The sequence below is a fragment of the Artemia sp. Qi Xiang Cuo genome, chromosome 1 (genome assembly GCF_049724085.1).
Source record: "Artemia sp. Qi Xiang Cuo chromosome 1, ASM4972408v1, whole genome shotgun sequence".
Lineage (NCBI taxonomy): Eukaryota > Metazoa > Arthropoda > Branchiopoda > Anostraca > Artemiidae > Artemia > Artemia sp. Qi Xiang Cuo.
The window spans coordinates 44801338-44815585 of record NC_142794.1 but is presented as its reverse complement, the minus strand read 5'-3'; the positions used below and the strand labels follow the sequence as shown (position 1 = coordinate 44815585).

Here is a 14248-nt window from a genome sequence, read left to right as displayed (position 1 = left end):
CCCCCCCACCAGCAGAACAGGCTCACACTCCCTTCCCGATGGTACACTCACCAGTCACAATCGAAGAAGTAACCAAACAGCTTAAGGACATCGATCCCAACAAATCGACGGGACCTGATGGTCTCAGCCCACGACTGACAAAGGAATTAAGCCCTGCAATATCAGCCCCACTGGTAAAACTATTCAATCTGTCGCTGACACAAGGAAAGCTTCCAGGGGACTGGAAGAAGGGAATAGCCATCCCAATTCACAAGAAGGGTAGCAAAACGTCTGCAGCAAACTACAGACCAATCAGCCTTACATGTGTGGCATGCAAGGTCATGGAGAGAATCATAAACAAGCGTATCATTAACCATCTTGAGGCCAACTCACTTATCAGCAGTAGTCAGCATGGTTTTCGCTCAAAGAGATCGGTGGACACAACCTTCTTGAGTCATAGTCTTGTAACTGACCTACTAGAGAGAGGATTACCTGTGGATATAATATTGTTTGACCTAGCCAAAGCATTTGACAAGGTTTGTCACCGATACCTCATTCACAGGCTACTTACTCTATTTCTTAGTCCACAAGTGGTCAGTTGGACTGAGGACTTTCTGAGGGACAGAACACAGCAAGTGAAAGTGACAACCGGACCAAACAGCCATGTCCTTTCTGACGAAATCAAAGTCACTAGTGGGGTTCCCCAGGGCAGCGTCCTGGGCCCCACCCTGTTCAACATCTACCTAAATGAGCTACCCCTCATCACCAGCAACAAAACCACCCTATATGCGGATGATTCGAAACTCATAGGTCCTGCCAACACCTCTTCTTCCATCCAATCCCTCCAAACTGATCTCGACCACATGTGCTCTTGGGTCAAAAGATGGCTGCTGGAATTCAACGCAGAAAAATGCAAGGTCATACACTTCGGACACAAAAACCCGAAACATCAGTACCTCATGACCCAAAATTCTGGAAGTCACCACACAATTGAGCCTGTCCAGGAGGAGAGAGACCTTGGCGTCATCATTGACTCCCAGTTGAAATTCAGCTCCCACTCACAGAACATCTCAGCCAATGTTAGTAGAGCCCTAGGCATCATCAAACACTGCATCACCAGCAGGAGTAAACACGTAATCACCAAACTCTACTAAGGATTAGTAAGACCTAGACTGGAGGTGGGGACAATACTGGCCACCCCTTGATTCAAAAAGGACAAGGCAGTTCTTAAGCAAATCCAACGAAGGGCCACTAAGATGATTGCCGGCATGGAAAACAAGACATACAGTGAACGGCTGAAGGAACTCAACCTCCCCTCCTTAGTATACAGACGGAAACGTGGAGACATGATACAGGTGCACAAACTCCTCTCAAACAATCGAGAAAATGAGATCCTGGAGACCGACACCTCCTAAAAAACACGAGGACACCCTAGACAAATCCGCAATCATCACGCTACAACTGGAACAAGATGCAATTTCTTTTCGAATCGGAATCAAGAACCTCTGGAACAACCTCAAGGAGGACACTGTTGCTGCTGAATCAACAGATGCTTTCAAACGCCATCTGAATGCTGAGTAGAAAGATACACCGTGGAAGTTTGACTGGGAAGCACCAGAATCTTCCACCAGAACTTAACCAACTACAACAGTCATCACAAGGAGTGATTCAACAGGACCAAAATTCCTTATTTCACTCCAAGCTGTGATTTAAGGTAATTTAAGGTAATAAATAGAAAACCAGAATTTACTGATCCCGTGTCCTGTTAATTTCATTGGGCAAAATTTTTGAATGCTTTTAATTCCTACAATTTAGTTTTTTTTCAATATCTTTTTGGAATATATTTGCCTCAGGTGCTGCAGTGAGTTGATAGTAGTAGTGATTGTTTGTAGCAGTCTGACAATGACAGACACATGAAAAAAGAATTTGGCATAGTTCAAAAGGTCTTTTGAAAAATACCCCCATCATAAGTTAGAAACATTCAAACCTTTGACTAAGCTAGATTTATGGTGCAAATCAACTATGACCCATGGGTCACAATTGTAGAGCAACCTATGTGACAATGTCTGTTGGATTTGACCTGAACCCCTTAATTACCTTAATTTGGACTTCAGAGCAAATTAATGTACAGCACAAGTTGTAGATGCTACTAAATTCAGTAGAGATCCATTTGGCCATTCTTACAGATATGGGCAACAAAAATATAATTCTTTTCTTACTGAGGATCAATCAAGTTCAGACACTGATATCTTAATTATAGCTGTTAAGATCTGATAACAACTTCTGCTAAATATCTTGATGACATAAATTTAGAGCCGCTCCAATTATTTTTCCCTGAATTGTCAGATTTTATCCTGATTTGCACAAGGCATTGCTAGGACAGTAGCTTGTATTTTCTACCAAGTTTTATCAAGATAAAACTTAATAAAGAACATTCTATCCCCTCACCAGCATAGCTTTCAGCCAGGGAAATCAGTTGAAATCAATCTCATTGAGACAAATCCCTGTGGACTTGATTCTATTAGAACTGGCTAAGGCCTTTAAGAAGGGGCCTCACAACTGCTTTGGATTAAAACTTTGGCAGCAGGTACCCACAGGGACATAGTTGATTAGGTCATCAACTTTCTTACAGGTTGGACTCAGTAGGTTTGAATCTTCTCAGCCAATGGTGAGAAGGTTTTCTCCAGAACCTACCCCTCAGGAGGCTACTTTGAAACTGTAAATAAACCCCATTATGTAAGGTTTCACATTCAGAAATAAAACAAAAAGAATTAGGTTTTGTAAGACTTTTCAAGAAATAAATTTCCAGTAATTTTTAGTCATTTAGAGATCAAATAAAAAGCGTCTTAGATTTGGCTGGGGAAAGCAGGTTAAAAAAAAAACAACACATTTTACAACATAGGCCATTTCTTTTTTCTATAGGTTCCAAGTATACCCTCTATAGTTTGTAGAGTATGATTTAATTTCAAAGCCATTCCTCATTGCCCCTGATGCACATCGGCTATTAATTGAAATAGCTTGTACTAGCATACTACTACTACTACTAACTAGTCACCGCATCACCAAGCCGCCTTAGGCCAACACAGCTACGCACGCTTCTCCTCCATCCCAATCTATTCAAAGCCTCCCTCTTTACACCCTCCCAGGAAGTTCCCATTTCCTTTAAATCTTTCTTTATGACATCCTCTTACCCCAACCGCGGACGACCTGCTTTCCGTTTAGCCCTAGACGGTTGGCCAAGAAGGACAATCTTTGGCAATCTGTTATCCTTTATCCACAAACCGTGCCCTAGTCATCTCAACATTTCTCTCATTATAGCCCTGGAAAGCGGGATTGAACCACACTTTTCGTACAGGCTACTGTTTGAAATACAGTCAGTCAACCAGGTGCCCAGAACAATCTGTAGGCAATTTCTCTGGAAATCACCTAGCAAATCTTTATCCACTTTTTGGAGCGCCCATGCTTCGGAACCATATTTGACCTCTGTCATCATTGTAGCTTCCAATATCCTAATCTTGGTTTGCAGACTTATCTTCCTATTCCTTCAAACTTTTTTTAACTGTGAAAAAACACCCTGGGCCTTGGCTATTCTATTTTTAACATCTTCACTGCTCCCGTCTTCTTTACTAATATAATAATACTACCTAGGTAATAGCTCCTAGTCTCACTGAGAGTTAGTCTTACATGTTTTAGTCCTTAAATCCTTAAAGCTTTAAAGCTTCTAAATCCTTAGAAACGCTCTCCAGATCAGTCTGCTGTATAGTCAAATGGTTTGCGTCATAGCTGTGGCATTTTTTTCATCAGCAAATTTATAACATTAACAGATTGCTGCTTAAATATGGTAAAATTAATAAGAAATAAAATAGACATAGCTTAATCCCCTGCTATGAGCTGTAGAAAATATATAAAAATTCAGACAGTTTATGACAAGGGATTTTAATGAACTGAAATCTGTTGGAAAGGAAAATAGCGAGCATACGCAGAACAAACAAATCGGTACCTATACTCTTAGCCTCATCCATTGCTGCATGCTGGCCAATCAATCTTATCTTATATATTCCCAAACTTGAATTCAGAATAAAACTTTCAAAAGAGTTTTTGAAATGGGCCTTAAATCATTGAAACCTTTTTGGGCTTCATACTTATCATAGGCAGCGCGCTAGCACTGCCTAAGTAAAGAACGATGTGGCCAGAATGTGTTTTTTTTTCTCCATACCCGGGCACTTCGTATCGAAGGAGTTGTCGTAGAAACTTCGAAAAGGGCTCATTCGATTGAAAATTGGAGTGGCTAGTGCCCTTTTTAATAGTCGAAAGTGATTAGAGGGTAACTAGCCCCCCCCACGCCCATCAGTCCTTCAAACCCATAAAATCAAAATTTTGAGATATCAATTTTGTTCTGCCTAGTTGATTTCCACAGAGAAAATGTCTTTTTCAGGAGGACACTCCCCCACAACCCTCGGGGCAAGAGTTTTAAGTTATGCCTTGAGGGCAAATAAGAACAATGTTGGCACAATGTACCCTTTATTATTTTTTTCCTTTAGATCAGGGCACTTCATATGGAAGGAGTTGTCGTAGAGACTTCAAAAGGGGCTCATTCGATTGGAAATTGAGTCCTAGGGCCCTTTTTAATAGTCGAAAGTGATTGAAGGGCGACTAGCCCCCCCCCCCTCCCCGACGCCCATCATTCCCCCAAACACATCCAATCAAAATTTCGAGATAGCCATTTTGTTTAGCGTAGTTGATTTCCATATAGAAAATGTGTTTTGAGGAGGACACTCCCCCACAACCCTCAGGGCAAGGGTTGTAAGTTATGCCCTGGGAGCATATAAGATTTTTTATAGAAGGTGTTGTCGTAGAAACTTAAAAACAGGCTCAATTGATTGGAAATTCGAAGGGCTAGTACCCTTTTTAATAGTCGAAAGTGATTGGAGGGCAACTAGTAACCCCCCCCCCCCACTCATCATTCCTCCAAACACATCCAATCAAAATTTTGAGATAACCATTTTGTTCAGCGTAGTTAATTTCGAGATAGAAAATATGTTTTTGAGAAGGACACTCCCCCACGACCCTCAGGGCAAGGGTTGTAAGTTTTGCCGTGGGGGCATATAAGGTTTTTATAGAAGGTGTTGTCCAGCGAATAGCCATTTTGTTCAGCGTAGTTGATTTCCAGATAGAAAATATCTTTTTGAGGAGGACACTCCCCCCATCCCTCGGAGCAAGGGTTTATAAGTTACGCCCTGAGGGCATATAAGAACACTGTTGGCTCAATGTACCCTTTATTGTTTTTTTCCTTTAGAGCAGGGCACTTCATATAGAAGGGTTGTCATAGAGACTTCAAAAGGGGCTCCTTCGACTTTAAATCGAGAGTTCTAGGGCCCTTTTTAATAGTCGAAAGTGATTGGAGGGCAACTAGCCCCCCCCCCCCCACGCCCATCATTCCCCCAAACACATCCAATCAAAATTTCGAGATAGCCATTTTGTTTAGCGTAGTTGATTTCCATATAGAAAATGTGTTTTGAGGAGCACACTCCCCCACAACCCTCAGGGCAAAGGTTTTAAGTTATGCCCTGGGGGCATATAAGGTTTTTTATAGAAGGCGCTGTCGTAGAAACTTCAGAACAGGATCATTCGATTGGAAATTCGAAGGGCTAGTAACCTTTTTAATAGTCGAAAGTTGTTGGAGGGCAACTAGTCCCCCCCCCACTCATCATTCCTCCAAACACATCCAATCAAAATTTTTAGATAACCATTTTGTTCAGCGTAGTTAATTTTGAGATAGAAAATATGTTTTTGAGAAGGACACTCCCCCACGACCCTCAGGGCCAGGGTTGTAAGTTTTGCCGTGGGGGCATATAAGGTTTTTATAGAAGGTGTTGTCCAGCGAATAGCCATTTTGTTCAGCGTAGTTGATTTCCGATAGAAAATATCTTTTTGGGGTGGACACTCCCCCACATCCCTCGGAGTAAGGGTTTATAAGTTACGCCCTGAGGGCATATAAAAACAATGTTGGCACAATGTACCCTTTATTATTTTTTGCCTTTAGAGCAGGGCACTTCATATGGAAGGGGTCGTCGTAGAGACTTCAAAAGGGACTCATTCTATTGGAAATTGAGAGTCCTATTGCCCTTTTTAACAGTCGAAATCGATTGGAGGGTAACTAGCCCCCCCACGCCCAGTCGTCCCCTCCGAAACTCCACACAGAGTTTCGAGATGGCGCCTTTGGTCAGCGTAGTTTATTTTCATATAGAAAATATGTTTTGAGGAGGACACTCCCCCACAGCCCTCAGGGCAAGGGTTTTAAGTAAGGGCCTGGGGGCATTTAAGGTTTTTATAGAAGGCGTTGCAGTAGAAACTTCAAAAAAGGCTCAATCTATTGTACATTCAAAGGGCTAGTGCCCTTTTTAATAGTCGAAAGTGATTGGAGGGCAACTAGCCCCCCCCCCCCGCATCAGTCCTCCAAACACATCCAATCAAAATTTTGAGATAACCATTTTGTTCAGCGTAGTTAATTTTGAGATAGAAAATATGTTTTTGAGTAGGACACTCCCCCACGACCCTCAGGGCAAGGGTTGTAAGTTTTGCCGTGGGGGCATATAAGGTTTTTATAGAAGGTGTTGTCCAGCGAATAGCCATTTTGTTCAGCGTAGTTGATTTCCAGATAGAAAATATCTTTTTGGGGTGGACACTCCCCCACAGCCCTCGGGGCAAGGGTTTTAAGTTATGCCCTGAGGGCATATAAGAACAATGTTGGCACAATTTACCCTTTATTATTTTTTGACTTTTGAGCAGGCGACTTCATTTAGAAGGAGTTGTCATAGAGACTTCAAAAGGGGCTCATTCGATTGGAAATTGAGAGTTCTAGTGCCCTTTTTAATAGTTGAAAGTGATTGGAGGGCAACTAGCCCCTCCCCACGCCCATCATTCCCCCAAACACATCCAATCAAAATTTCGAGATAGCCATTTTGTTCAGCGTAGTTGATTTCCAGATAGAAAATGTGTTTTGAGGAGGACACTCCCCCACATCCCTCAGGGCAAGGGTTTTAAGTTATGCTCTGGGGGCACATAAGGTTTTTAAAGGCGTTGTCGTAGAAACTTCTAAAAACTCATTCGATTGGAAATTCAAAGGGCTAGTGCCCTTTTTAATAGTCGAAAGTGATTGTAGGGCAACTAGCCCCCCCCCTCCCACGCCCATCATTCCCCCAAACACGTCCAATCGAAATTTTGAGATAGCCATTGTGTTCGGCGTAGTTGATTTCCAGATAGAAAATGTGTTTTGAGGAGGACACTCCTCCATAGCCCTCAAGGCAAGGGTTTAAAGTTATGCCCTGGGGGCATATAAGGTTTTTATAGAAGGCGTTGTCGTAGAAACTTCAAAACAGGCTCATTCTATTGGAAATTCGAAGGGCTAGTACCTTTTTAATAGTCGAAAGTGATTGGTGGGCAACTAGCCCCCCCCCCAGACGCCCATCATTCCCCCGAACACATCCAATCAAAATTTTGAGATAGCGATTTTGTTCAGCGTAGTTGATTTCGAGATAGAAAATATGTTTTTGAGGACACTCCCCCACGACCCTCAGGGCAAGGGTTGTAAGTTATGCCGTGGGGGCATATAAGGTTTTTATAGAAGGCCTTGTCGTAGAAACTTCAAAAAGGCTCATTCAATCGGAAATTCAAAGGGCTAGTGCCCTTCTTAATAGTCGAAAGAAATTGGTGGGCAACTAGCCCCCCCCCCTCCCACGCCCATCATTCTCCAAAACCCATCCAATCAAAATTTTGAGGTGGCCATTTTGTTCAGCGTAGTTTATTTCCATCTAGAAAATATGTTTTTGAGGAGGACACTCCCCCACAACCCTCGGGGCAAGGGTTTTAAATTATGCACTGAGGGCATATAAGAACGATGTTGGCACAATGTACTATGTATTATTTTTTTCCTTTAGAGAAGGGCACTTCATATGGAAGAGGTCGTCGTAGAAACTTCAAAGGGGGATCATTCGATTGGAAATCGAGAGTTTTAGCGCCCTTTTTAATAGTCGAAAGTGATTGGAGGGCAACTAGCCCCCCCCCCTCCCCCACGCCCATTATTCTCCCAAACACATCCAATCAAAATTTTGAGATATCCATTTTGTTCAGCGTAGTTGATTTCCAGATAGAAAATATGTTTTTGAGGAGGACACTCCCCCACTACCCTCAGGGCAAGGGTTTTAAGTTATGCCCTGGGGGCATATACGGTTTTTATGGAAGGTGTTGTCGTAGAAACTTGAAAAAGGCCCATTCGATTGGAAATTCAAAGGGCTAGTGCCCTTTTTAAGAGTCGAAAGTGATTGGAGGGCAACTAGCCCCCCCCCTCCCACCCCCAACAATTCCCCAAACACATCCAATCAAAAATTTGAGATAGCCATTTTGTTCAGCGTAGTTGATTTCCAGCTATAAAATACATTTTTGAGGAGGACACTACCCCACAACCCTCGGGGCAAGGATTACAAGTTATCCCCTGGAGGCATATAAGGGTTTTATTGAAATCTTTGTCGTAGAATCCTGAAAAGGGGCTCATTTGATTTGAAATTCAAAGGGATAGTACCTTTTTTAATAGTCGAAAGTGATTTGAGGGCAACTAACCCCCCTCTCACGCCCACATGGATTAATATCAGTGGTTGGTTAGGGCTTACTGTCATCATCTTGGATGTCATTTGTTTTTTAACAACAATATTATTAACCTTATTATGAAATTTCAATGGGCACGATTCATTTAACATCCATTTTTGTCCTGTATTTTTTTCAAAACATCTTATTTTTTGCACATCCCGAATACATTTATAATCCCTGGCTTATCATTATGTTTCACAGGCACTTTTTTGGGGAGGAAATTTCACAGTAATGCTTGTACAGCTGATTACAAAATAAACTTGTAATTTTGCCATCATCAGATAATGAAAAGATATTCTACCAGCCACGGGCTGAGAGCCATTCCTTTGTAATTTTGAACTAAATTGGTTATGCAGTGTATCTACAGTACAGCTTTATTCAGTCTGCTTAGAATAAACTGAATAGGTACCCAAACAACCCACAGATGATCACTAATTGAGGTAGTGTAATTTGAGTAGTTTAACATTTTTTGAGAGTTGATCAAAATGATATCCACCTTATTATAGTTAAATGGGCACCTCCAATGACTTATGGTATTATTTTTTCCCCTAAGTTTAATGCAAATCCCAAAACAAATCTTTATTAATCCAGTGCATAATTTTCAAGATATTGACTTGTCACATTTTGTGTAGGAGTTCGTTTGTCTTCATTCTCAATAGAAATATTTTCATATCTCTTCATGTTTGCAAAAGGGTCTTGTACACACTTATGTACCCAAAACTATAGAATACAAAATTTAGTCAATTGGGCAATGTCCATATTGCTGGCCATTCCTGTGGGGGGGGGGTGCATATCGTAAATGAAGCAATTAAAGCATTTTTTGTTTGTTTAATGTTGCTTTAAGAGTAAGAACCAGAAGTGAAGCATATTTGGTCACATGTCACGTTGCATTTGATCATCCAGTATTCATCATTGACCTTGGTCAAATTCGCCCATGAGTTCTTTTCATGATTGGATTGTTGCTTTGAAAATTTATTGTAATAAAGTTTATTCGTCTTAAAAACTTAAGCAAAATCCCATTTGCATCAGCTGTAGATGTGTACCAACTTTTTTTTTTTTTTGCATCATTCTTTTAGAGTGAGTCTGGTTTGATGAGTGCTATGTGCCATAATTTTATTGTCAAATTTTAGTTGTTGGTATGGAGTAAAAGTGTCAAGTCTCAGTTTGGGGAAGAACGTGGTGTGATTTTCCTCTGCCAGCTACGTCTTTATCCCCGTAGCTCCTTAAGCCCCTTATTTGAAAAAAAAAAAGTTATTTGTTCTCTAAGGAAGGCTTTTGTAATTATGCTAATTGCACTTTATATATATTTATATATATACAAATATTAAGTACAAGTTTGTTGTTGCGTCATTCTTAAATTGTAAAATCAGTATGCAGTTTACTTACTTATTGACTTTGCAAGTAAACTTGACTTACGTCAAAAACGACAAAGCTCGTCAAAAACGAAGTCTTGATCTAATTTTGCATAAAATTGATTGGTAAGCTATTGACAATACTGCCACCTTGAGATGATAGGGATAAACTTCTACTCCTCAGAGAATTGAAAGTGTTCATAATATGCTAAACCTTTGCATGCATTTAGGAATAAAATCATCAAAAAGGTGGATCATAAATTTTTTATTTTAGTTGATGGTGGTCACAGAGCTATTATGTTCAGTAGATTGGGTGGAATAAAGGACGGGACTTACACTGAAGGTTTGCACTTCAGGGTGCCCTGGTTTGAGTACCCTATTATTTATGACATAAGGTAAGGCTCTTGAATTTATGTTATGTTCGCCCATAAATTTCCTACATTTATTTTGTAAATATTAATTCTTTCACAAAATATAATAGCTTCATTTACTCTTTTATACAATGTCCTTGCATATATAAAAGAGCTCCCTCAAATACTTTTCTGAAGAAAAAAACATGTGCTTACTAGTATATGAAGAGTAAACCTTTATTCAAACAAATATCCTAGGCTGAAGAAACAATATTTTTTAACCTTGGTCTAAACAGAAACGGATGGAATTGCGCATACAAGGACATTTCTTTTATTTAGCGATGTGAAATCAGTCTGCCACAGGGGAATTCGACTCCAGTCAGAATCTGGTTTTAAGCTATTTTATACAATTCGCTAAATGCGCCTTTAGACAACATGGAAACATTTTTAGTCTGTTTATACCTGGTAATTTTACATGGTCGATTCTATTTATTGAAATATTTTATTATATACTGTATTATTTGTGTCTTGAGATAGTGTCAGAATTTGTCTTTTAGGTCCATGCTCCCTGTGAAGCATGGAGTTTTGCAACATATCGACAGCTGTTATTTGCACCGGACGGAAAAAGTTGCTTTTGTCATTGGATTTATTATCAGATCCATTCATTGACTGAGCTTACTCATAGTTTTTTTTTTAGAGAATGGTCTAAACTTTTGCAAAAATAGGAAACATTTTTTTTCACATTTTTTTATAGTCTTTTCCGGGCATTTTTCAATCTAAAGTAAATGTAAAAATGTGTCAGAAATTTAATTCAATAGATAGATGAAGCCGAATCTCAGCTATCAAATTATAGCAAAACTGTCGTCTTACGTTCAAATGTCAAAACCATAGGACTGCAGAAAAATAACACTAACAACTTATACAGGGGACATAAACATTACATTATTTGAATAGCGTCGCAAGTTGTTTTAATTATGGTGCTTCATAAATGACCTGTCAAACTTACTTCAGTCTTCCTTTAATGTCTAACCCCGTGATTCCCAACATGGAGCACAGGCCCCACCAGTGGGGCATTGCAACATTTTTGTGGGGTCATAGGCAGGATGTGCACCCTTCGGCTAACTATACTTTAGCGCCTTAATTTTAAGAAAAAACTTTTTTACGTGAACGACATCACATTAAAGTGCATTTAAAAAGCAAAAAAGATACATGATTCTGTTGCAATGACGTTATGCATTGTATAAAAGGTGTCGTATTCAGACAATATTTTTCACCACTATAAAATATGCCTAGAGGACGACCCAAAAAAAAGATACCAAGATAATGGTCTTTTAAGCTTTTCTTAATTCAAAATGAAATTTTGAATAACAAAATTTAAATTTCACGATGGGGGGGGGCATCAAGATTTTAAAAATACATGGGGCATGGCCCAAAATCGGTTGGGAACCACTGGTCTAACCTTTATTAAAACCGTTACCTGAAAAGTTATCTCAATATTCTCATTTCCGTTCAAAGGAGCCCTCTCCCGGTATTTTACGACCACTGGTTCAGTACGTTCATCCCTGGGCTACGATCAGTCTATCATGCTAAGAAGCCATTTTTCTTATTGCTCAAGATAGGGGACTGTAAGCTATCAGTTTTGGGTTCTGACAATGGTGATTACCATGTTGTACTTTTTTGTGTAGTTTATTTTTATAGGGATTTTAGGCTCTTCTGCGAAATAGTCAAACAATTCTGTTCATAATTACAAATTGGTTTTGGGTTTGTTTGATTCTGAATGAAAATCTCTGTTTACTAAATAGTGGTATGGTCCTTATCCTGGATACCGCCCTCCATGGGGCATATTTGCCATTAGATAGTTTGTTTAAAAACCCCTTTTTTAAAATTTTGGCTACTATAAGCTGGCTACTGGCTACTATATATCTGAAAGTATTTGAAATTTAGATATTCGGCTTTATGAAGAAATTAAAATTCGGCTCCTGGTTAAGAATAAAAGACGGAAGAAATATAAAATGGGAGTGGCAATAACTTGTTTTTTGGTCTTATTACAATATTCTGCTCTCAATTTGTTGAGGAGCACAAGTAACTTTTATTATGCTAGAAACAATGCGACAAAGTTAGCATCAGTACCAATGCAGAATATCTCCTAAACTTAAATTAAACTATTCTACTAATACTATTAACTATTCTACTATTTGTATTACTTGGCTTGGACACGCATTTGTTGGAAAAATAAAAAACAACTTAGACTACTCAAGGCTAAGGTACACTTAACCAGAAGGTGTTTTAACGGATTGGCCGCCGCTACTTGAAGGTTTATCTCTACTGATTGTGGGTTCACTACCCTTGTGATTAAGAATAATAAAATCAGTGTTGGGGTTCCACCCCTTGTTTTTTTTTTTTTTTTTTTTTTTTTTAACTCTGGTTGCTAAGCTAGATTCTTTCGCAATAAGTAAGCTTTGAAATCTAAATTCTATTTTGGTCTTCCGGGTCTGGGCCATTGAAAGACAAAATTACGCACCAGTAGAATGGATTTTGGATGGTGATTTAGAGGATTGGTCAGAGCCAAGCGAAGGCCCTATCCAATGCAAAGTTTGTTGTACAGAACCAATGTTTTATTAGTTAATTTAGAGTGAGACCCCGTTTGGGGGAGCCTGTTCTTTTCAGAGTTGATATATGTGTGTGACTTTTTTTTGGAAGATTACAAGTAAGCTATTTTCTACTCCTGTGTAGACTTTTTTTCCATGAACCCAGACAGAACAGGGAAGGGGTTGCATTAAATACCGTCATCATTGAATCGTCAAGGGGGTTCGTTTACCTCCCAAGGAGATAGCTAAAGATTTTAGCGGTGACCCGGGTTGGCTGCACCCTGGGCTCTAGAGTTTGGCCATTTGACCGTTCGATCACGTTATCGTACCCTGGGGCAGGGTATATTGTAAATTGGGTATTAACAAACCCTATATTTACAGAACCGTTGTGGTAAGCGCTGGCATTCCATTATAATATTTGGCGCCACCAGGGGCTTTCCCCTCCAGTAAGTGGTTCAGCACCATTTTTGCACCAATAAGTGGTGACACCCGTACCTTACCACACAAATAATCAGTTTTATATCCATTAAAAGAGACTAATGGGGATTGTTTTTATATTTTTAATGCTTAATTTATTTTTCAGATCTCGACCTAGAAAAATTTCTTCTCCAACTGGTTCCAAAGATCTACAAATGGTAAATATTTCACTCCGTGTTTTATCAAGGCCAGATGCTGCTTTTCTGCCTACCGTTTATAGACAGCTAGGACTTGATTATGATGAAAAGGTTCTACCATCTATTATTAATGAAGTTTTGAAGTCAGTTGTTGCCAAATTTAATGCTTCACAGTTAATTACACAGCGCCAACAGGTAATCTATTTACTTAATTTACTTAAACGCATGGGCAAGCTGAAGAAATGATTTTAATCTGTTGCCCATCTTCACTAATAGAAGGCGAATTGAATAATGTCAGATATACTAGCCAGAATGATCATAGCAGCTACAGCATACATTACCAATAGTTTGTGCTGTGCAGTTTATTTACAATAAAAGTGTTTGTTAGTTTTTCTGTAGAATCCAATGCGTGTAGTCTTTCAACGATTAAAATGGTTATTTTTGTAGTCTATCAATTGGAAATATCATTTTTATTTTCTCAAAAATGAAGAAAACACTCCATTAAAATAAAATATCTTAAATATTCTGAGCAAACTACTCTTGTAATTTAAGATGAAAAAATTTGATCAATGTTTCAATAGTTTCTGTGTTCTAGAATATAAAAAAAGGTACCCAGAATGGTATGCTAGAAATACTTTCAAAATATTTGGAAATTCTACAATTTTATTTTATCATTTAATTGTTATCACTTGTTTTTAATCCAGTAGGAGACTAACTTCAGC

General features: G+C 39.3%; 1 protein-coding gene across 1 annotated transcript in view; it reads left to right on the top strand.

The window, feature by feature from the left end:
* Positions 1 to 14248, top strand: part of Phb2 (prohibitin 2) — a 46962-nt gene that overhangs the window by 13401 nt on the left and 19313 nt on the right. Inside the window, exons 3-4 of the mRNA XM_089107339.1 lie at positions 10249 to 10369; positions 13496 to 13721. Coding sequence (XP_088963465.1) covers positions 10249 to 10369; positions 13496 to 13721 — 347 coding nt within the window. The remainder of the gene's footprint in view (positions 1 to 10248; positions 10370 to 13495; positions 13722 to 14248) is intronic.